The sequence below is a fragment of the Drosophila miranda genome, chromosome XL, assembly GCF_003369915.1.
Source record: "Drosophila miranda strain MSH22 chromosome XL, D.miranda_PacBio2.1, whole genome shotgun sequence".
NCBI lineage: Eukaryota > Metazoa > Arthropoda > Insecta > Diptera > Drosophilidae > Drosophila > Drosophila miranda.
Window position 1 is genome coordinate 2,363,494 of NC_046673.1, and position 24,803 is coordinate 2,388,296.

Sequence of the window (24,803 nt, forward strand, 5' to 3'; positions counted from 1 at the left end):
TAACTCTTCAATCACGTTGCCATGTCCAACCAGAAGAATCGAAAGCCACTTTCGGGACCAGGACTTTGTTTGTTTTGGCACTTTATTTGTATTTTTTATTTTAATTTGAATTTGTTTATTAATCAAACATGTACAATAATATCGAATTAATATTAGTTATTTTAGTTAGTTTATCCATACAACGGTATCTATACAACAAACGTTAAGATTAGTATAAAAAAAAAACAAAAAATTTAATCGAAATATAGATATTGCATTTAAATTTAGGTATTATTATAATCAACATATTGTAGATTACGATTAGAAGAGGCGTGGCAGGACAGCAGGAATGGTCGCGATTTCGTTCGATTTCTGATCATCCATTAAGTTTGGCCTTTTATTTTGATTTGCTGCTTGTCAAATGAAACTAAAGCCAAGGCCGGGCATTTGTTAGCGGGCGAGACAGCAAATAGTTAGACAGAGACAGAGACAGAGACATACATTGGCATACTGTGTGTGGCTGTGTTCGACCATACGGCATACGAGAAGTGGTTATCGAGGGGGAGAGACAGAGAGAGAGAGAGCGATGGCAAATCACTTTCGATGGCCGGCAGTATTACGTAGCTCTATGATGGTCGCCCCGGAGCCCCGTCGCAGATGCGGCTGTTGCTGCTGTGGATGCTGCAGATGCTGGTGATGTGTGTGGACATGTTGCTGGTGCTGGTGCTTGGAGTCCACCTCGCTGCTGCGACGCACGATGCTCGCCGTGTCCTTGTTGAGCTCGACGGACGGCGGGGACCGCGAATCCAGCGAGTACTTGGGCTGCAGCGGATACTTGTGGCCATTGGTGGAGGGGCTGCGCGGACCGTAGTCCTCATCGCCGTGGATTACCCGATAGAGATCTGGCGCCTGCTGGTGCAGGCCACGCAAGTACATCTGCTTCTTATCCTCCTGATATGGCAGGTCCGGGTCGTCCTCGTTGCCAGTGGCTATCTTGGTCAGATCCTTCTGACTGCGACTGATCAGATTGACAATGGAAGGACTCTTGAGGCCGCTCTTCAACGAGTTGTCTTTCCCGGAGAACAAATGCGGATTGGACTTGTAGTTCTGGCTCTGGCCCAGCCCCTGTTCCTGCCCCTGCCTCAGTTGATAGCCATTGCTGTAGTTACTGTTGCCACCTCCGGCTCCTCCGCCGCTGTAGTTGTTCCTGGTCAGCTTTTCTATGTAGATGGGACTAGGATCATTGCTACCGTTCATGCCGTGCACATTGAAGCTCTTGCTGCGGTTCAAGACCTTGGCATAGGTGCGCGCAGGCTTTGCCGGACCCTGCGGCATTGCCTGGACCTGGTTCACTCCACGTTGCTGGGGATGCGGCTGCTGATGATGCTGGTGCTGTTGCTGCAGTGAAGTCGGTGCCGGGGGGGCCGTGACATAGGTAGAAGTAGAACGACCGTGGGGCGGTAGGGGCTTCTCTAGGCTGTAGCGCTGTTCGTGCATTTTGCGGGGCAACGTCTGAGCCGATCGGTAGTCCTGCTGCTGCTGGTGGAGATTGGGCGTGGAACCGCTAAAGCGCTGTCCGTGCTTCTGGTAGCGTCCCAGGGTATGTGACGAGGTGACAGGCGGCGGAGCCCGCGACTCGTAGTAGTCGTCCTCCCGGTCTCGGTCCCGCTCTCGATCTGCTCGTTCCTCCACGCGCTGGTCGTAGCGCTGGCGCGGGCGTCGTTCATAGATGTTCTCCTTCCCGTAGAGGGTGCTGGAGTAGGGATCCTCGCCCAGGTAGTACCGTTGACGCGGACTGATCGTTTGCTCCAGGTGCTGCAGCTGGGGATCTGCGGACTCGGCTCGCTTGAAGGTCTGTCGTCCCGACTGCGTTGATATGGCTAGCGTGGATTGCGTCTCGGGCTTCAGAGGCTCTCGCTCCCGTTCGCGATCTCTTTCCCTCTCCCTCTCCCGTTCACGTTCACGTTCTCTGTCTCTATCGCGCTCCCTTCGGTGCTGAATGTCGCTTGCCGAGTCCTCTGAATCGTTGCTGCTGTGACGGTGCCCGCCCCCGATGTGGCCATCGATTACATTGTACTGCTGATAGGTGGTTACCCCAGCACCCGGTCCACCAGGGGCGCCCCCGCCTCCGCCGTGACCTTGGCTGGGCGACTGCTCGCGGGATTTGCTGGAGGCGGATTTCATGCGGAACTTCCGCTCGGCGCTGGCCGAACGGATCTTGCTGACCAGCTTGCGCAGCGAGTTCCCTATGACTTGCCCCATCCGGCTGGGCTTGCTAAGGCCTCCTCCGCCTCCGGCGCTGCCACTGACCGCAGACAAATTTGAGGTGGAGGCAGATGTGGCCCCCGGACGGAGGGTACCCGTGCTCACGCCCGCGCCCCCTCCCAATGCTGGCGGGTAGTTGGACGTTGGGGCGAAGCGTGTGCGCTGCTGCTGCTTCCGGCTGAGGGTCATCGTGCTGGTGGGTACCTCCCGGGGCGGCCGCGTCATCAGGTAGTCAACCTGCGGTGACGAGGAGCGGCTGCGGCTGCGAGGTGGCGGCGAATAGTCTGGCGGTGGCTCCAGCGATGGCTGGGGTGCGGTCGCCTTGACGGGCACATGGACGTGGGCATGTATGTGCTCGCCCAGCTTCTTCTCGATGGCACGTCGACGCTGCGGTACTGTGGGCCGAGCCAGGCCTAGGTTGCTGCTGCTGCCGGAGAACTCCATGGAAGCCAGAGACGTTAGGGGCGGCGTTGGAGCAGCGGGCTCGTAGCTCTTCCCGCGACCGTTTACCGCAGTGGGGGCAATTCCATTGACCGGATTGCTGTTGTTGTGGCGATGTCCATACGCCACTCGCTTGTGCGACGGCTCCTCGGGTCGTGGCGGCACTGGCGCTGGTCCCGGGCCGGGTATGGCCTCCAAGTCGTCGAGGGCATCGTGAGAGCCGCGCATGGAGCGGGCCAGGAATTGCGATGAGAGGCTCTGGCGCTTCTGCTGCAGGATATCCTCCCGGCTCACATAGCTGTCCTTGGCCAGGCTGTCCGGTGCATGGGCAGTCGTTCCCAGTCCCGATCCCTGGCTGGAAGTGGGGCCGCTTATCTTCTTCTTGAGCCCGTTGCGCCGTATTGTCTCCTGGAGGTCCTCGCGGAAGGCCTGCGACGAGAAGTGATTTACCAGTGGTCCCGCCTCCTTGCGCTCCGACCAATTGGATATGCCCTGAAAGTACTTGGAGCGTCCTGCCCCACTCTGGTGCGCTGGCTTGCGCTCCAGTGTGGTGGCTGGGACCGCCATGGCGGGAGGCAAACGTTCCCGATCTCGTTCCCGCTCCCGCTCCCTCTCCCTTTCTGCACTGCGGGGCAGGGTCTGCGGGTGATGGGCGTGATGCTGGGGAGGATGATGTGGATGCTGGGTGGTCAGCTGCGACTGGGAATGGCCATGAGCATGCACATGAGCCGCCGGCTGGCTCTGCGACTTGATGGTCACGTTGAAGTAGCTCTTCTTGGTGGGCTCCACTTCGGCTTCGGCCTCGTCGTCACGCGAGTCGTTGGAGGCAGTGGACTCGCTGCCAAAGTGCGACTCCAGCCACTTCATCGTCTCGCCCTTGCGGGTCTCCTCCTCGCGGTCAAAGTCGAGAGGCCGCTTGGTCAGAGCATCTTTGCGATCGGCCAGCAGGGCCACCTCTGGAAGGGAAGCGGAAGCACCACAGGGATTAGCTTGGCTTTGGGAGAGAGGAGCGGAGATTTATCTGGACCGGGGCCGGACTGTACTCACCCTTCTGCTGCTGCTGCTGGGAGCGCCGCAGCTTGCGCATGCGGTCCGAGAGGCTGTCCCAGTCACCAGGTCGCTCCAATTCGCCGGGACCGTCCTTGTCCATCTGGGTCGTCTCGGCCGCGTAGCGCATCTCGGTGGATAGCAACTTGCCGTTGGCTAGCACATCCACATGCTGCTCGTCGCGCTGGCGGAAGTATCGTTGATTTGCCGCCGTCGTTGTCACCTGCTCCTGCTCCAGTCCGAACCGCAGGCCCCGTTCATCCCTCTCGGGCAGCTCGTCGTCGAGTATGAGCTCGTGTTCGGTGGTCCGCTTGCTCTCGGTCACCAGCGTCCCGTCCTCCTGGGCCAGACACCGTTTTTGCGTGTCCTCCGAGTCGATGGTCTTGCGCGACTTGCTCCGATTGGCGACCACCTGCGGCCCCAGTGGCACCAGCTGACGTTGGCTCTCCGGCGAGCAGAGCACGGCTTCAAGATCCTCGGCTCCCTCGCGTACTGCCTTCACGTAGGTCTGCCATGGAATAAAGAAGCCAAAAAACTTTCGCTTAGTATGCCACATTCTAGTGCAGTAGCTCATCTGCTCATCCCCAGTCCCCAGTCCCCAGTACCCAGCCCCCAGTCCCGTCCCTCTAAACGTTGCATCACTTCTCCAGCGATGCAGTGACTGCACACACACAGCCCGTCCTAGCTCCCAGCTGGGTTTCAGCTAGCTTTCGTATTCAGAGCAAGACAGAGTCGGAGGAGCAGCGGAAAATCCATTTACTTCTTCAAGCTTCAAGCTTGGATGGGGCAACGTCATTGGGTTAGCGGTAAAAGTCAAGAATGCAAAGCCAGCTCGAATACGTGTGTATACAAGCGCAATGGCAACGATGACCGAAGCTTCAGATACCCCTGGATGGATCTACGTACAACTGCCCTTAATCGTAAGGATCAGCATTGGTACTCGTACGATAAGATCGTATGATCACACGTCAGATTTGGTAGGTCCGTTCACGGGGTCAAAGTCAACGCCAGCTCAATCGGATTGCTTTAAGGCTTCTTAAGAATACATGCGAGTAACCTATGTACTATGTACTAATAACCATGATAATACCTTCTGAAATGCTATAAACAAAAGAAGAGACAGCAGTCGAAAAAGAAAACAAAGAGAAGGGTGAGGTGTGGTGCGGTGGGGTGGTATGGGCAGACTAAAGAAGGAAAAACTTAGGCATAGACATCTCAAGGTCGGATGGGATCGCATCGCTGGAATAGATGACATGCAAAAGGCACGCCTGGGTGACCAGCGCTGGCCATCTCCGAACCGCAGAAGAGATCGCTTTGTCCGATCCCCCCCCCTCCTCCTACCAACCTGTGGATCCACAACTGGTTGTAGTTTTTGTTGTCGTCGACCTTGTTTAACGGTAACGCGCGTAGAAAGTGTTTTGTTGCTGGTTTTGCTTTCAGTCTGAAACTTGATGGTCAGTCAGCCCCCACTCATCCCACCCCTCAGCCGTTGTCTATGCCCCTGCCCCTGCATATACAGCATCCGCTCCCCTCAGTGATGCGATTCGCCTCTGGGGCCTTGGTTGTTCGCTTTTCAACCCATTCAGCGTTCGATGGCAAACGAAATTTGCCATCCATATGCCATATGTCTATCTGTAAATGCACAGTGCACAATGCATAATCGCGCAGTGGTGCAGATTTTAGCAGTGATTCTTCACTGATTAAAGCCCAAGAAAATGAAGGTTCCAGTTAAAGAAAATTTTCATTAATCTTAAGCCTCAAAAAATTCGAGGCCAGAGCTCTTGATTGCCCTATATGTATGTGAAAGCGGTAGGATTTGGGTAATGTTTAATAAAAATTATATTTAAATTACTGAGTTTTCGGAAAAATGATATTAAACCTTGGAATCGTGACAAATTCTTTATTTTAAACCCAGCGAATGCGCAGAATATTTTGGGCGTCATCCAGCTCCTATTATTTTGAACTCTACTGTATGCGTACTATCGCAAATGTGCGCGACGGTGTCTGTTGGCTTACGGCGCTGATTGATCAACGAAGCAAAGCCAGAGAAGGGGAATCTGATCTATAGAGATGGTAAAGAGCTGTTGTCGTTGTCGTTGGTGTTGGCGCGCCAATCGATGATTAATATCAATCGATGACGTTGACGCTGACGCAGACTTCGAAGCGAAGACAGACTTTGCCCCTCTAGTCTTTTTATAGCATTGTCAAGCGGTTTGTCATTGACCAAAAATACCGTAACCCAATGGGCTACGCACTAAATGTGGGCATATTCCTTCAAGGGAGAGCTTGCTGTTTTACATTAGGCTAAATCTGAAAATAGGGATATCCAAATGCTGAGTGATCAAATTCGAGGGCTTCTCAGGGAGTGCTTTTGGAAACCCTTCCAACTGCAGCTGTGAATATCACAATCGCATGGCGTATGTTGGTCACACTAGAGGGTAGAGGGTATGCCCTGTTCGAGTGTATCCCCTCTTCTTTCATGGCTGTGATTTATCTTCGACTTGACTTAACTTGGCCGAATCTCAAACTAAATTCCAACGAAAAGAGTTGGACCTGCTGGGCCATAGGGGCAGTGGTAATGGGCACGGGGTCCACTCAGCGGGGACTGTGACAGGGCTCCATAAGTAGATACATACATACTTCTCTTGCATGTACCCATACCCATACCCATACCCATACCCATACCCACACACATACCAATATTCAAATGGACTGCTGGCCATGTTGCCTGGCATGCCAAGTGGCCTGGCCGAAACCGAACCGTCGAAAAAACAAAGCCGAATGAAAGACACAAAATCGCAACAAACTAAAACAAAAAATACGAAATAAAAAGAGAAATGAGCAGAGTTTAAGAGGGGAGCCGAAGGGGTGGCTCGGTCGGAGTGCTGGAGCTGGCGCTGGAGCTGGAGCTGGGCTCACCGACCAAGACCAAGACCAGTTTGCCTTGGGAGTTGCTCAACCTCACGGAGCTCGCGATCGATTATTATTATTGTAATTCAGTTAGTGTGCGGCCAACGCCAACGCGCCAGCCCGCTCCATATGATAATCATAGCCAAGTCGATGATGAGGTTCGGGGCTGGTGCTTGAGCTCGAGCTGGAGCTGGAGACAGAGCCAGAGTCAGAGTCAGAGGTAGAGCCAGAGTCAGAAGTACACCCAAAGCTGGGTGACGGGCGGTGGGCAGTGGCAGTGGGCAGCCAATAGTGGACGGACCAGATACCCTTGCAGATGGATTTTGTTGTTTGGATTATTGGAAAAATGATCGTCTATGCCAGAACTATAAAACTTGTATGAATGAAAAGGAGCTCCGATTCTGGGGTATACCCGTACATCCTCCCCTCATTGAATCTGCTATCAAATTAGAGATCAGCTCCCCGACAGGACATTCCTTGTTGTTAGAAATAACCAAAATTTGCCTTTTGGCGGGATATGTACATACATGTATATATTTTGCACGTACATATGTGTTTATTATGTTCTGTAGCATAGATCCCGAAAATTGTTTTACTGGGAAGAATAGTACTTCATTGGGTTTCAGAACCATATCTGAAGACCAGGCAGATGGGCCTTCAGATATGGCTATACAATATTCATGTACATACATTTAATTTATAGGTTCGGAAATGCTTGCCTCCCTGCGCGGCAAGCAGCTGGGCATGTGTATACTTAGTTAAACGCCCCGTTGCGAGTCCAAGTTGAAGCTCGACTTGGGAACGAGTCTGGGAGTCCAGACTTGGGCTGCTCTAGAGGACTGAGTGGGGTCTGCTCTGGATCTGGTTATAGTTTCCGTTGCGTGAAGTTGTTGCCCCCTCGGCCCCTTTTCCTGTCCCAGTCCTAGTCCCAGTCCCTGACGCTGCCACAGCCGTTGCCCCAGCTGCTGATTGTCATTTGCTGATTAGAGTTGTTGGGGCTGGATCGGTTTGGTTTGGTTTAGCATGTGGGCACCTAGACTCACTCGAAACGGGTTTCGGTTTGGGCTACAGCTAGCCAAGTACCCTCACACACACACACACACACAGAAACAAACACAGATACAAAGAAGTACTGAAAAATACAAGAAATGAAAATTCAAATTCCAAACACTTTTTAGTGGGGTCTCTCTTGCCAGCAGACTTCTGTGAATGTTGTGGCATGGACGAATTTAATGCCCACTGCAATCGTCTCAGGTCTACTCCCCACAGCCCCCCATTCTGCTTTGTGTTTATATCTCAATCTGTGTATATGTTGTTGTGTGGGTACTTGGATGTATATGTGTGGTTAGGTTCATGGACCTTCCTCAGACACGCCTAGAATCCAAGCAGGAGACTCCTCTCCAGCTATTGATTAAACCTGGCTCAGAACAGGTCTGCGCAGCTCAGCAGACCAGCTGCCCTAGCCCGAACGCAAAGAGTGTACTCTGCCTCTCCCTCTCTCTCTCTCTCTCTTCAGTTTTCTCCCTCTCTGTCTTTCACTGCCTCTTGTAACATTAACGACCACAACAAGAGGAATCATCAATACACTGAAAATCAAAGACTGATATTTCGGGATGATCCCGTAAGGTAACCAGATTTAAACATATTCCATTTTCAAATAGTAGTATATCACTTAGATATACATATGTATGTATGTTAAAAGGTATAACATTTATTAGTGACAATATTAACCGTGGATATTCATCAATATTTAGATATGGATCTGTATGTATGTACATACATATGTCCATATGTACAGGTGAATTATGTATCACCTTGAAGACACACATAAAAGATACGGGAACCACGATCTTTTTCAAATTTCAACCTTTTTCTTTCCGTGCAGCTTCAATGGCAATACCTTTTTGGTTTGGTTAATTGCCAACTACCGGTTAGGTTGGCATTAGCTCCAGATCTGGTCAAGAGCTATAGAGTCTAAGAGTCTCTCTTATTGGGGGTACGGTTAGAGTAGGCGTGGTGGAGATGGGGTTACCGTATATCTCACATTTAAGAATTATGCCAATTGTGGTTGGGCTTGTTTGCTGCTCCTTTTTCGACGTCTATATGCTGCTATGCTGCGCCTTCTTTCAGTGATCTTCCTTTTTCTGCTCCTCCTTCCGCTTTTTTGGTCACTTCGCACTTAATTGGCGCTGCTCTAATCTGTTGAACCATCTGCCATAGGTGGACCCACGCATTAACAGTTAAATTAAGACACAAACACACACACACCTCCCACCAGAGAGAGTCCGCGAGTAGGAGAATTGTGAAGCGAGAGAGCACGAGAGAGGAAGAGAGAGTAACTAACGAAATCACAGAGCAGCGCCGTTGTAAACAAAAAAAATACACACACCTACAACAACACAGCCAGATGTTAGGTCCAATGGGGAATACGTCTATCCAACGCTCGAGCTTTTGGTAGCGAAAGCAAAGACAGAAACTGTAAACCAAATGCAAAGACAGAGAGATACACGACGGCACTGCAAAGCCGAATCGAACGCGCTAAATGCAAAACGAGTTGTCTTGGCGCTCGCTCGGCGGCGACTGATCTGACAGCAGCAGCGGCAGCGAACGGCCCGCAGCTTGAGTTGCTTTTGAGATGCAGCCAGCAGCCAGCAGGCAGCAGCAACAACACCAATAACTTTCGAATGAGCTTAAAAGCAGCCACAACAACAACAACAACAGCAACAGCAACACCAGAGGCAGAAGCAGAAGCAGAGATATCAGCGCAGGTAGTGGCAGCGACCGAACAAATAAGAAGAAGCAGCAAGAAAAGGAAGTCTAGCTTCGGGAGTCGGAGTTTTCATACCCTCGTAAAGAGAGCGTTTCTATCAGAGAGCAGCAACGAGTGATCGGTTTTGGGGAACACCTGATCACATACTCGCAAATTGTATGAGGTATGATCGATGCGTTTCGTGATAGAAACTGAAGATTTTGGCGGCGTGATAGAGCACACTCGATGCAGTTATCTGGCTCTTGTGCCAGCTGTATTATACAATCTAGAAGCCGCTTTCGATACGATTTGGCGTAGTATTTACGTGGTGTACCGAATCGGTTGTTAATACTGATCATAAATATATGTACATATGTATGTATAATCGATGCGTTGCATACATCTGGTCTAAGTCATAACCTCCAAGGGTATACAAAAAACTCAAAGCAACTGGCCAATGGCGCTGCCGTTGCTGGCGTCGCTGCTGTCCGTCTACATTGTGGCTTTTCACGCCGAATTGATTTTCAGTTATTTACGCCAATATTCGGTTTTGCTTGTCCGCACTCTCCTGTCTCCGATTACACACTAACAGACACACTTCCATTGATGTCTGTGTGTGTGCATGGACCTGACAGGCGGCTAAACCGCTCCTGTCTTCTTTCTGCATCTCTGCGAACCGGTATCTAGTGCTGTCCGCTCATATTCTTTAGCAAACGTAAGTTTTGAGACTATATGTATGTATGTACCTCGCTGTCACAGGATTGGGACTCACCTGATCCGTAAAGTCACCCAGGTGCCGAATATCCTCCGTCTCGTGGTAGTCCTTGATCTCCTCGTGTGAGATTACCCGCTTGTCGTCCACCTGCCGCACCAGCCCATCCACGGGACGTGGGACCATGCGCTTTACCAGCTTACCACCGGACCCACTGTCCGGCCCGAAGGCCTCCTGCAGCTGGGTCAGCTGCGACTCGTTCACAGCGCTAGCCTGCAGGGCTGCCACATCGATCAGCTGGGCGTTCCCATCCAGATCATCGGGAAGGTCCAAATCGCGTTTCTGCGAGCAAGAACCATCATCGGAAACCACCAATACAGAAACCGGATTGATGGGTGACAAGAGTTGACTCACCTCAGTTGTTTCCGTCTCCTGTTTGTCAGTGTCCTCGGTGGTGTTCGTTGACACAATGGGGCCAGAGTCCTCGATGACTTTGCCATCCTGCAGCTTCACCTGCCGTTTCACTCTCGTCTCGATCTGTCTGGTCGTGGTTAGCTCTGTCTTCCGCTTCGTTATCCACTCCTCTGCAATGAACGGAAGTTTGATTAGAGCTTTACGAATTTTGAGCCGCTCCCAAAAGAAGACTACAGAAAGCTCCACTTGAGCTCGGCTCTACTGTAGGCAAAGCTTTTGCAGCCGATGCTCAGACCAAGCTCAAAGGAAGCTTTTCCTTGGAGCTTTTCTCCAATTTAATTAAACCGCACAAAGGACTTTGGTTGGTCAATTCCAGTTCTTTTTTAGGCTGGGGTTGCAACATACCAGCCACGACTCCAAGATGCCTCATTTGCATGTGGATAAAGCCCATTTTGGACTTGCCACTTCTAACAAAAGAAACGGGCGCAGGGGAGGGGCAGGGCTCTGAGACTGAATCGCTTCAGCGATCTGTTGCCGCGTTTGAGTTGCTCGCCCAATTACGTAACCAAGTCCAAGTTGGTCTATCTGGTCCCAGCCACAGCCGCAGTCTCAGTCTCAGTCTCAGTCTCAGAGTCCGACTCCGATCTCTGCCTAACTGTACTCGGTGTGTGCCTGTGTTGGGCAACCTGCACTCAGAGGTGGGCCAAGAGCTGGCAGCCTAAGCTCTCTTCGAGCACGGACATCCGACAACTGCCAAAGCACAGATTTCTGCTCTTTTTTTTTTGTTGCATCTGAATGAAAACGGAGCAGAGGTTTTCTTCGCTTTTTTGCATCGACAGCGTCTGGGGCTCTCTGTCCCCAGCTCCGTCTCTGACTGCATTGAAATCGCTGGACCATTAAAGGTCGCTTATATAATCTATCTGCATTCGCAGCAGCAGCAGCAGCAGCAGCAGAAACCGAAACGAGACGTCTCGTTGTCTGGCGTCTAAGGGGGGAGTCCGGCGTCAGTCTCGCGACTCGCTTCAAATTCGAGCCCGCAATCGCCCATCCGCTGGGCAGTCGATCGAACTAGGCGCAGTCAAGACTGCCTACAGAGGGAGGCCCGAGCTGAACTACAGGAAAGCTGGGCAATTTCCTAAATAAAGCACCATAGAAAATGACCCATGAAGGGTTTTCCTTAATATTAATTTCTAGGTTATTTTAAGTATAATATTAAATTCTATGGCAAGAGAACCTCTTAAGCATTTATCCAGGAAACCCGTGTGAAACATCTGGGAAGAGATGTGTTTTAAATGTTAAAAACTATTCTGTAAATGCACGTTTAGTGCAGATTATGATCAAGCTTACTCTTATTACAAATATCATCTGTTCAACTGTTCTTTCCGAAAAAGATTCTTGTATTCAGATTTATTGATGGAACGACCTAGTTCATGGGTTGCTTTAGATCCGACTATATCCGGATTATATGTCATTACAGCAATAGTTCTCATTACCTACTGGATAGTTTGGGAGATTGGGGTTTCAAATCTGTACGTATTTTTTCTACAATTGCAAGCAATCTATGTATCTATCGTTGGACCTAAGCCTCGTCATGTCATAGTTTTTACTGTGGCAAGGCCCCTGCCTCGTCCCTTAGCCCCGGCAGTCTATTGTTCGTATATTTGCCTGACCAGACTGTTTATCTTTATCATTTGTACATATACATATATCCGCATTGTTGCAACTGCTGCTTCTCTGCCATCCCCTTCGCCATCCCCCTGAGCAGTCGGGCAGGCACTTCATAAATAGCAACAACTTTGCCAGCAACAAATACAGCAATCACAATTAAGCAAACAAAGGGAAGGGAAGGAGGAGCAAGAGGAGCAGGAGGTGGTTGTGGTGCAGCAGGTTAAGGCATAGGCAGTGGTGGCGGCGGTGGCGGAGACGGTTGAGGTTTATCGGCTGCAATAGCATTCTCAGTTTCGTTTTCATTGTTCGATCCAAGCCGATTCGATTCGATCGATTGCGCTTGGGCTGACGCTAATGTTAATTTATGTTGCATGGCCACGCCCACTTAACAAGCCTCGATTTCTGCCATCGATTTGGCCATAGCCAAAGATTGCATTACATATTGGGCTCCCCGCTGATCCGCTGATCTGCTGATCTGCTGCACACATTTGGACTAATTGTGGTATCGATTATGGCCAGGCCAACGGTTTCTGTCAACCGATTTCCTCCCAATCTCGATTTTCATCTGTTCCACTCCTTCTCCTTTGCAGCGCAGCACTTGTTAGGAGGAACTCGATTCAACAGCAGTCGGGGGGAGGACAAAGACGACTAAAAGGAGGACGAGGAGGAGGAGGAGGAGGAGGAGGTGTTTTGAGTGGTGCACCAATTATTGTAATTTTTCCATTATTTTTTCAACCATCAACCGTTTGCATATGGCCAAATGTCGTCGGGCGCTTGTCAGGCTACCTTGCAGTTGATTTTTAATGATTTGCTAACGTGGGAAATCTGCGAAGCTGTGCCTTTTCGCCGGATCACTTTTCTGGGCTCGGTTGCCAGTCTTATGTAGTCTTGTCAAGACGTTGAGTGGGGTTTTCCTCCGCCCGCTTTTCCATGCATTTGCATTTTGCTGTTGACTGCTTGTTATTTCTAATTTTTACACGTTTTTCACTCTTTCTGCTCGGCTCATACATTTTTCAGATTGCTGCCAGTAATCGACTGATTGTTGCTGTTGCAGTTGCTGTTGGAGGCACTGCTTCTGCTGGCAGTAGCGCCTTTGTGTTATGTTAATCACATAATTAAATCAAGACTTTCTATAATTTCCGCAAGTGGCGCCCCGGAGCGCTGCAACTGGGAAAGTAGGGAGCGAAAGGAATTTGGGATTAGCTGCATTATGAATATGGGAATGGATCTCATCGCATCGCATCGCATCGCATCCATAAGGGATTTCTCTTTCATGAATCCACGTTCATTTTCATAGGTGTCCCCCCATAGGTGTCTGATTTTCTGGGGACTCCCCGTCGCATTTTTAATGTGCGAAAGGTTGATCAGAGATCAATCTGAATGAGTTTCTTCCCTGCTGATTCAGTCACTCGCGCGGTCTGCATTCGAAGTGAGCTTCGTACAATCGATAGCCGAGTGAGTAATCGATGGACAATGCAAGGAGATCTACGACTATTCAGATCTCGTCTCAGTCTGTCCCTCTCTCCAGCTGTGATCTCACGCTCGGGCCTCTTCTTGATTGCTGGTCAGTTAATGCTTGGAATGGTTTCGACAGCCCGATGATGTCACTTGATTGGCTCACCCACGATCGTTCCCATTGATCTGATTGAATGGGCTTATGCAAGGTTGATTGAACTGGGCTTCAGATCACCGCGATCAGAACGATCCCCAGATCATATCATGATCATGGCCTTTTAGCAGGAATAAGTCTGGCCAGTCTTCGCACCACTAATGATCTGGTTGATCTAATATTCCCTATAGAACGCATCCGGTGTGTATCCAGCTGTAGGAACCGACAGGATATTAGGGATGTCCCCTATGATAAACTCAACTCATTTACCTATTACAGCAACAGCTCCAGATTATTCCCCTTAACCCCGTATGTTATGTGCCCCCTACTTACCTTCTTTGGTTATAGCTTCTGTATCGCAATTGGTTGCCGCTGCCTCGTTGCTCTCTTCGTCATCTTTGGGTTCGAATTCGACCTGCGAAGTATCAATGTCGTAGAAATTAACGCGGGTCACGTGACGCACGTAGTCAGTGGTGGTGGTTGTAGCTGTGGTTGGAGTTGGATTGGTGGTTGGATTGGTGGTGGTGGTGGTGCTGTTAGTGTATCTGGCGGCGGGCAGTAATGATAGCGGTGGCCCTGGCAAGGCCTGGGCCTGGACACGAAGGACAAGCGCGATAGGCGACGGATGCGAGGCCAAAAAGTCTCCCTGGCGTCCGCATCCGTATCCGTATCCATGGGAACGTGGTGGCTTGGGCACGGCATTTGTGGGCTGCAGCTGCGGCTGCCGTTCCGTCTGCAGACGAACCGGCACCCATCTTCCCTGGGCAAGGGCGGGCAGTGCTGCTGGCTGATGGCTATGACTATGACTAGGTCGGAGGAGACGGGCCGGCTGCTGGTGCTGTTCCCGGTTCTGGTGCTCGCGCTGGCGCTGGAGGTAGCTGGCCGGGATGGCCGTGTCCCCCGTGGAGGCCGACGAGGAATCATTGCTGCTGCGGTCGGGTGAATCCGGGGGGAAAGGAGGATCGTGCTTGGGCGGTGCCTGTGCCTGTGCTTGGACGTGGGCGTGACTGCTGCTGCTGCTGCGGCTGCAAGTGCATGGCGACAGTAGGAGGATCACCACCATTCGATCATCTGGCGGTGGCTGTGGCTGTGCGCTTTCTGCTGACTACATCTGCATCTGCTTCTCCTTCTGCTCCTGCTCCTGCTCCTAATCGTGCTGCTGCCTCTGTCCCTGCCCGTGTGCTGCGCCAGCTCTGGTCCCAGCTGAGACTTCAGCTCGAGTTGCTGCCCTTGCCACAGCCAGTGGCCACCCGATTAGTATTGCTTGTGCACTTGCTCTCCAGCGGATCCGGTTCTCATTGGCCACCCAAAACATCTCAGAGCGCGGCTCCCGGCTGCAGCTCCAGCCTTCACAGGTGACCAAAACTTTCCGACTATAAGCCAAATCGAAGCGAAATGAGAACAAAATTTAGCCATAAATTATGGACATACCATACATATGTATATATGTATAGCTAGAGAGATAGAGAGAACGAGAGAGAGAGAGAGAGAGAGAGGCTGTTAGAAAGGGCTACAGATAGTTCTGCCGCTTCAGTCATTCCCGGTGGGCGTTAAACCCCACAAGCGTAAACCCCCGAACGGGCCATGTGCAGCTGAGCGAGTGCCACGAGCTCATTAAGCCAAGGGCCATAAATGGATCTGGGGGTTGGGAATGGGACTGGGATTGGAACTGGTATTGGGACTGGTACTTGCTCTTGAGCCTCCTTAGCGGATGGAAACAGAGAAACTCAAAAAACGAACCGCGTCAGCTCCCAAAGAGCAGAGTTCAAGGCGGTGAAATGTTAGATCCAAATGGAAACTCAAACAAAACAAAACTCATCTCAGTTGGATTCAACTATGCCCAAAATGCGGTCAAAGGTAGCTACAAAAACAAGAGGAGAACCTCTGGCCTGTGACTGTAGCAAGCAAAAATATGAGACAAAAGCCTGTGTGGACAGAAAATTGAACTGACTAATCTCATTGGATAACGGGCAGGCTTCACGCGGAGGAACCTTAACTCTGAGCTGACAAGTTCCTTCGGGTGAACCATGGCTTCTGGTAAATCCGAGAGTAGAATGCCAAGAACGAAAATAACTAGGAGCTGAGAAGAACCAATAGTGCTGAAGATCAAACAAAAATGAGCTTGAAAATAATTCGCACAATAATATTAAAGAATCTTCTGTAAGGGCTTAACTAATTTTACGTGGACGTGTCTAACACCCAGAAGGAAGCGTTTCGGTTCTTCATCAGCATCAGAAGGCTCCTGTGATGTCACACTAGATCAAGATTGTTTCAATATCTTGCCATACTTCACATCCTCAATTTTAAAGATACGAGAAAACAAAAATTGCAGAATCATAGGGAATGACTCTCAAGCAGATCGCTAAATCTGGATGAAACTGCAGTGGCTACGCAACGCTCTCAACGCTCCTACTCACGCTTTCTTCCACACACACACTCTTCATCGTGCAGTGTGTGTCCTCAGTCTCTGACTGAGTATCGGGTATAAATGTAGAGTCGCGGCCGTAGCTGCGACTCACAACGTTCCCGCTTAGTTTTCACCTCTTTAAAAGAAAATTTAATATTTGTTTTCTGGATATTTTCCAAGACTTTTAAAACTATCTGTTGGAGCTGCAGAATGTATTTCTCTTCATCAAAACTTGTATTTTGCTCAATTCGAATAGCTCTCAGTGCACTTCCTCTAGCAATGTGGCTGTTTTCATAAAAAGCCAATAATCAAAACATTCGCCATCCTTACGATGAGATCATACGATTTACATATGTACATACGTGCATATATGATTTCTTCAGTCAACACTTCAGGTAACACTACATTAAGTATGACCTAGATTATCGCTTCCAACTATCCAAATGCTTCCCAACTTTGGACAGTCGCTTGTCTGTTGGCTCTGCACCGATCGCAAGACACTCAATGGCTTCCTATGGACATGGCACAGAGACGGACTTCCCTCTCCCACAGCTTGCCACTAATTTGCTGTTGTGCGAAAACGATTCTTGAATTGATAATTAGGCAGACGAACAATAAATCTGAAGAGTGCCATTGTTGGTGGGTATTTTTCCGATTGCTTGATTTGCTATTTTCGGTTTTTAGCGATCGATTTGGGCTTCCATTGGGACGCTCCGCAACCGGTGCTGGGGCCGGCCCGGCTTTGACCATCAATAAGCGATCATTGAAGCCGCAAAACTGACGTCAGACCGACACAACAACAATTAATTGTGACTGCAATTTGGCCATTTTTGTAATTGTTTCCGGTCAAAGCGACCTGTTGTTGGTGGTTTTGGTGGCTTCGTTAGTTTTATTTGCCGCATAGGTATGGATAAAGCGACAACAATTGACAGAGAACAGAAAAGAGAGAAGGAAGCTTCTGTGCTCTGTCTCCGCATCAGGCGCTGGCTCCTCTTTTGTCGAGCCCCGCTCGAAGGTGGAAGTGGGAGTGGGAGTGGCAGTGGGGTTAGGAGCTGGTCGCGCCCATCTATGAGTCAACAAATCTCACAGCAAGCTTTTATACCCTTGCAGAAGGTATTCTCATTCTGCCCCAAGGGCTTGCCCCCCAAAAAGGGCAGCATTGCCGATCATTTAAGGACGATTTATTCTTAAGGGTGCGTTGGGATATCCTCCGTTCTGTTTCTATACAAGATTTGCTCATTGAAGCTGTCGGATGGAGATTCTTTGAGTCTCGAAAAGATTTTAATCCAAGTCTGTGTGAGAAAACCTGACTAACTCCTTAAGGCCAAATTTTTCTGGCTTGAACTTTACAAGTTTCCTAAAATATATAATTTTATCGATCGTTTGCTATGGATAGGAGCTTGTGGGAGTTATCTTTTATAATACCACCGAACTCAATTAATTGCAGTGATGAAATTCGGCTATTTCTATACGCATCGTATGGTCTCTATGGGAAAGGGTATCTAAACCATCGGCTCCCGAAGGTATCCGGTCTCTTTCGTCTGCTGGCTTTGTTTTTTTTTGTATTTTTTTCGAGCGGAGCCGAGCTAGAGTTGGAGATTTTTTAGAGTTTGGCAAAATCTGACAATTCCGAATGCAATCGCACTGCCAGTGCCTTTTACTTGACCCAAAAGCAGCGACAGCAACAGCAACAGCAGCGACAACTTCATGTGAGAATGCTTCAAGCTGAGACAAAGTTTGAGCCGAGCCCACAAGTCACGCACTGGTCAACGACGAATAGGTATCCAAACAGGCCTCTCGCCGACCTCAGCCCCTCCACCATTGTTGTTGCAGCTAATTCACGCCTTTTGGCCATACAAAGACATTGAATTGTGGACGCAGCCAAAACAAATTTCCTTTTAGAAGGGAGGGAAAACAAATCAGAAATAGTTCAGACCGCCCCCACACTCCCCTCCTTCACCACACACTGCCCCATGAAAGAGGCAGCAAAAAACAACAAATAAACAAGTTAAAAGAGCAGAAGAGAGGGACAACAATAACAACAAAAACAGTCGAAGCTCTTTCAAAAAGGCAGCCACACTTAACCACAAACTAACGGCGAACAGAGAGACAGGGATAGAAACAACAACAGTTGTGGGTGCTGGCTCTCCACCCTGTCCCGTCGCCCACCCACCCCACGATCTACCACTTTGTCAGCCCGCCCGCCTGCTGCCCGCACGGTGTCGTCCACTTTTTGTGCAGGCTATGATTTGTTGCATGAGTGTGTTTCTCATGGCTGTTGCTGTTGCTGTTGCTGTTTCGATACCCTATCACGGAGTATAGAGATTCTGAACAGACATACATACATGCATACCTGCAAACTGTATTCCAACCATATCCAACATCGTACTTCGGTCTATATCCATTGAAACTATTCACATACCTTTGAAGCTAAATCTGACTGGATCTTGGCATAAAAACTCTTTAACGCCTAGATTCCATCACAATTTAATCATTGTACATACATACATACATACATATGTATGTGTGTGCATAAGTCATATGCATCTGTATGTACACAGCTGACATAATAGTTATCGATCAAAAAACAAGTCATTTTGTAGGAAAAGCTACACAAGCTGTAATTGAAGATATGTGTGTATGTATGAATAACGACTTTTTAAGGGTATCAAACGCTACGGCTTCCCAAAGCAAGTCATCCTTTTCGTTGTTATTTCTTTCGGACTTGGAACTTTTTAATGGTGGGAAAATATTTGCGCCTTATGGCCGCCAGGGTGTGTGGGAAGGGCGGTGGCGGAGCTGCAATACTTCTCCAATAGGAACTAGGAGCATTAGGAATTTGATGTACCAACATATTGCGTATACTACTCGATCGATTCGTGAGTAGGAGGATGGTGATGAGGGGGGATGATGTAACAAACAAGTAGAAGCGATCTAGCCTCCAATGAGAAGAAAATGTAGTAAGAAATAAATGTACAGCAAATATGCAGGTAAGAGAAACAGCAACAAATGTCACGACAGCAAAGCAAAGAAAAACGAAACGAAACGAAGCGAGCAGCCATAGTCAGAGCCAGAGGAGTGAGGAGTGCAAGACTCGAGCTAATGATTAATTTTTTGCACGTACTAAAGCCTGAGCCATGTACGCTAGATAGAGCTGGCAGCTAGCATCGTATGCGACATTCGCTCGCACACACATGGATGCCCTAAGCAGTGGGCAAACTGGGAAATGGGTCTCCAAGTCTCTCGGCCTCGTCACACAGAGTTGAACCTGCGATCCTCATTCCATCCCTCCTCACTGGCATGGATTGCGTGGATTCTCTGTCCTGGTCATGGTCCTGGTCCCTCGCACACAAATAGGGACACCTTCTGGACATATTCAGGGATCTGTGTGTGAACATCACCTGGCGTGCTTCTTAAAACATCCATTACATTACATTACACCTTCTCCCGCTCTCTCTCTCTCTCTCCCTCCCTCTCTCGTTTGCTGTCTCCTATTTTTCTCACCGTTCGCTCTGGGCACCAGCACACGCGAACACACTCTTTGGCGCTGTCACACTTTGCACTTTGCCTTTGCCATTCAGGCCGAGGCAGCAGCAGTAACAATTAGCAAAAAAAAGTTTTATAAAAAAACCGCAAATTGTGCAAAAACAAATAGCAATAAATACGAGTAGATGTTGCACTGGGGCACTTGTGTGTTTTTTTTAGTTCGAATTTAAACGTTATTAAATGAACCGCAGCCCCTCAACAAAATGCAACAAAAGAAACAGAAGAACAGCAGCAGAAAATTCAGACCGAAAGCCGAAAATCAAAAACCGACGGTAAACAATCGCGCGGCGGAGCGCTGCTGAAGGAGAGCGCAAGCGCGAGTGCGAGTTCGAGCGAGAGCTTCGATGGCGCGCATACGACTGGGGTATGGCGGCAAGCTGCACCGTTAGTTTGTTACACCTGAACTCAAAAGTTTTTGGGCCCAAGCCGCCGCCGCCGCCAATCATTGTTGTTTTCCCGCGACGCGAGAGCTTTGCCTTTGCCACCTTACACAAAAGTATCCAAGTATGTAGAGGTGTACACATGTACATTTTAATGCATATGTGTGCTCGTGTATGTACGTGTGCATGTGTATGTGTGGTGGGTTAGGGGGTGGGATGTAGTTACAGGTACAGGGTACTTACCAGTTCATTTTGCTCGTCTTTGGCGCCAGCTTTCGATTTGCTGGTCTTGCTCAGAGCCATAGCTTTAATGGAGCAACCACCAGCAGGAGCTTGGATCCACGCTTTGTTTGGTTCTTTTCTGTCTGTTTTTTTTATTTTGCTTTTATTGCAAGATTTTATCTTGCAAATCAATCGCAATAAAGCAGCCAAAGAGATGTAGCACGAAAGCTTCTCAGCTGCATTGGATTACGAATTTGCTTAGTCAAGTTTCAATCCAATTTGCGCCTGAAAGTATGCAGGGAGTTTATGCACCAAGAGTCTGTAGATGGCACCACGGTGCCGATGCAGATAAAATACTATAAAATACGAAGATATTGTATCAGGAAAAATTTCATTTCAATTGCCGTTCGAAGCTCCTTGTTTGTGGCGCGGGGGATACTGGTACGTCACTTCTCTCTTGGACTATTCTCTCTGCGGCGCAGAAAATACGTACTTTTCGATCCGAAAATTTCCAACAAAACCAAAGGTCTCCCATGCACTTTCTTGGTATTGCATAGTCTTTGATATCATAGTTTGTATACAAATTAGCTTTTAAATTGTTAAGGCAATGGAAAGTTATTTTATTTATATGATCATAAACTATCGATAGCCTTTAAACTTGCACTCCATCACGGTACCCAGTTATTAAGGCTATGGATTTTTAATTAATTTATTCACAGAGAAAATACATGTCGATTCATTTTTTTCTTGTCTTACTTATCGAATATTAAATATTATTTAAACCCAACAGTACAATAATATTTTGAAATGATCGTAAGCGAAATTTTTGGCTAATCAGTATCAATCGTATCGTATGTCACAGACTATTTTTTCGTTAATAGCTAAACTATCCCCAGCATTTACATACATATGTACATATGTATGTATGTACTATATGTACATATGTACATATATATGTAAACTATATGTACCACACACTTCACAGTCTGGTGAGAGTATACAAAATTCCTAAACAATGCCATCGCATTACGAATGTGTTGAGTTCTCAAAACTGAAAGTTATTTGTTATTTATTTTTCCACAAATAAAATATTTATAAAATATATTAGTAAATTTAAATCATCAGCTCAAGAATTTGTGTACTTATGTATGTATTTCAAATGTAAAATATACTGATTTAAAAAATGTATGCGATAAGAATATCTTATCCTGCATTTAAGAGTAAAGAATCTTTTGCTGAAAGCAACGACGAGAGCTAAATAATAATAAATAATTATTTGGATAACTATATTATGCTCGTTCACAATGACATTGTATGGAAAACGGCTTTTGTAAGTCACCGTCAGACATACATTTTGCTCTCCATGCACTCTAAGCTGTCCGTAAATATCGTACGAGTATAAAAATAAATGTGCACTTGAAATTTTGCGCATTTTCTACCACCCACCATTTTTGTTGACAACGACATTGCAAAATTTTGTATTCTCACTGGAATACTAAATGAACATGTTGATTTTTAAAATGTCTGAAAAATATTTACGATATTACTTATTTTAAATGTTGAAATCGATCAAATCGAACCTCAAAAAATATCAGCAATTTTTGCAGATTGTTGCAATGGCTTGGATTTAGATAAAGATGCTATCGCTATTGGGAGAAGGATCTTAGCCGATTACAGTGAATGCTCTGTCGAATAGGTAATATTCTACTCCCAATTTCTGTGGATACCTCTCATGGGAAGGAAAAGCTACTGGAACCGTACCTGTTTGAGCCATATTGTGTTCATCCTTGGACTTGATTTGAACTATTCTGCCTGTCGGAGTGATCAGCAGATCTGCTTCTTCTGTATCTCCTCTTTCACTGACTTCTCATTTAGATAATTGCTGCTCTCGAAGAACTGCTTTGAACTGGTGGTGCTGCCCACTCGCTTTTTCGTCGCATAGTTTCGAACGCATTTGGTCAAAATGAGTTTTCGTTTTTGGCTTTGAAGCCTGATGGCCAAACCATTTGAAACGCCTTCGGCCGCCACCACCCGCCCCCGCCAGTTAATGAAACGTTCAAGCGTTCTTGCCACAACAACAACTAAAGAAAAAGCAACAACGAAAATAAAAACATAATAATATTGTTGACACACAAACAGTTTGAGCCAACAAATCTACAAAATCAGAGGATTTTACGATGGCAAACACCATGAGCCATACGTAGATCTCAAAATGGATTTGCATATGCACAACCATACATACATATGTATGTACTCATGTATGTATGTATGTATAGCAAATATATTCCGACATATATCAAATATTGATAGCTGCTCGAAATGACGAAATGAGCGAATTATTTGCGTTTTTTTTACTTAACGTTTTTTCTTTCTTCGGCCCACACAGAGCCAGTATCTGCCATATATTATAGAACTGTGATCTGCTATAGCTGTGGCGGTCTCTGCCTGTCTGTGTGTGTGTGTGTTCACGTATGTATGTGTATGTGTGGCAAACATATCGTCGTACAAGGCATATGAAGTAGAACTGACAGTTTGTCATACCCGCTACAGTGTAACAGTCCTAAAATGATTCGTCGAATAAATGTTGAATGAGTGGATTGGTATTCGTACATGAAAGCAGAGATGAATATTCACTCATACGATATGCACATATGATAGGTGGTTAGATGAATGAGTGGATAGATCAGATCAATGAATAAATGAATAGATGAGTATGGTCCTCCAGGAGCTGTGAATGAATTTCTAGACTAATGAAGGAATTAATAGTGACCAATCAATTAATAAATGGGTAAGTGAGTCGATAGTATATATGTACATATGTACATATGTACGTACATATGTATGAATGCAGATTCATGATTTATGCAGACAGATTCATGAAGGGCGCGTCAATACGGTGAAAGAATAGTTTGCGTATGTTACAATTTTACGCCGTTTGGTACTACTATATGCAAAAGATTGCAAGATTTGTTACTTGATAAAAGACACCTTTCCTAGTTTCAAGAACGTTTTGCACAATGTTCCTGTTTTGCTCAGGAAGAGGGTACGTTTAAGCTCGGAAGGAAAATATTCTTCTATAAAGTTGCTTGCCCGCATAATTTGTCTTAAGAAGCTCCTTTAGCGCAATGTTCTGTTGAATATATTGTTTCCAGGTTAAGACCATCTTTCAGTTTTGTTTTTGGTTGTCCACCAAAAGAAATTTTCGCCTTCGAAAATGGTATCCTAAGAAGGAGAGAGTATCGCCTAAAACTGGCGAGGCGATGCTAAAACGTGTTCGTTAGCGAAGGCTTCACTGTAATCATATGCAAAACATTTTACGGCGACCGCGGCGAAAGCCACAAAATAAAGATACAAACTAACATCGCGAAAGAGTCATTGTCATCGTCAAGTTGAATCGATTTCGATTCGATCGCATTTGAGTTTATTCGATTGTACACCACGATCACTCGCTATACTATGTGCATATATCCCCGAATATGTCTAGAAATTTACATGTACTGTATATATGTATAAGCTCTACTGAAATCTCGGTTCTGGACGAGATCGGGCAAGGTCGGCACTAGGCACTAGGCAATGGGCTTCATCAGATGATCTCTCTCGCAGATCACAGATCGAACACTTAAAAAAAAGAAAAACAAACAAACGCACATATGGAGTTGGGGACAGAGCGAGGCTGAGCGTGGCATTTAGAGAGAGAGAGAGAGAGAGAGAGGGAAAGAGCCATCCAATTAGCCAAAAGACACATGAACGCATGGATACGGGCGTCTGGGCAAACAGATGTTGCAAAAATGGCTAATGGGGCAGACAAGCGTGTCCAAAAACGCAGACAGGCACGCTCCTAGGGATGGGTGCCCATCAAGGATGCATCTATCGATTTTCAGTCCATAGATCGTCGATAGATGAGCTATTTGGGATGTGGGGAGTGATCTTTTGATGATTATCCCGGTTCATTAATCACACAGTAATAACAATAACACTAATAACAGTGCAACACAGTCACACACACACTAACCGAAAGGGTAGGACGAGAGAGAGAGAGAGAGATAGTACTTAGAAGGAGTCGCGCGCGCGTTTTTTTGTCGTTTTTGCGTACGCCCGTCGCGAGAGCACTTTGAGCAGCAGGCCAGGCCAAATGGTTTGTTGTAGTCCGTCTGTGCCAGATTCACAACTGATCTACCTGCTGCCATAACCATAGCTCCGTTGCCGTCTGTCGCCGCAAAATTGGCGATCGCGCGCGCTGCTCAGCCGCCGCTCCCTGCTCCAGCCCCAGACCCAGCCAGAGCCCCACCGATCGGCGATCAGTATTTCCCATTCGCATTCAAAAGCTAAGCCCCAGCTTTGTGGTCGGTACATCTGCTAGCCAGCCACAGAGCCACTTGGGTATTCATTCAAGTAACACATACAGAGAGAGAGAGCGAGAGAGAACCGCAAAGAGACTAGAGAGAGAGAGAGCC

General features: G+C 47.7%; 1 protein-coding gene across 3 annotated transcripts; it reads right to left on the reverse strand.

Moving 5' to 3' along the window:
- On the reverse strand, positions 1–24,563 carry LOC108155384. 3 transcript variants are annotated; one of them, XM_017286171.2, is made up of 7 exons: positions 24,362–24,563; positions 20,371–20,634; positions 14,128–14,209; positions 10,518–10,687; positions 10,164–10,445; positions 3,733–4,240; positions 1–3,641 (listed from the first exon to the last, which is right to left on the reverse strand). In XM_017286171.2, exons 2-7 carry the CDS (start codon positions 20,428–20,430, stop codon positions 574–576), a joined length of 4,170 nt encoding a protein of 1,389 aa, XP_017141660.1. In that variant the 5' UTR covers positions 20,431–20,634; positions 24,362–24,563; the 3' UTR covers positions 1–573. The 3 variants fall into 3 exon arrangements, with proteins under 3 accessions (XP_017141660.1, XP_033245070.1, XP_017141652.1); XM_033389179.1 differs by lacking the exon at positions 24,362–24,563 and adding an exon at positions 22,111–22,403; XM_017286163.2 differs by lacking the exons at positions 20,371–20,634; positions 24,362–24,563 and adding an exon at positions 19,706–19,844 and having other exon boundaries at positions 14,128–15,167.
- Between the last annotated feature and the right edge of the window lie 240 nt (positions 24,564–24,803).

Excerpts from the sequence above, each read along its gene's own strand:
- LOC108155384 (XM_017286163.2), bottom strand. The coding sequence starts at position 14,857 with ATGGTGGTGATCCTCCTACTGTCGCCATGCACTTGCAGCCGCAGCAGC. Across the intron at positions 10,446-10,517 it reads AGGAGACGGAAACAACTGAG|AAACGCGATTTGGACCTTCC; the intron begins GTGAGTCAACTC and ends TCTTGCTCGCAG. Across the intron at positions 4,241-10,163 it reads TGGGTGACTTTACGGATCAG|ACCTACGTGAAGGCAGTACG; the intron begins GTGAGTCCCAAT and ends ATTCCATGGCAG.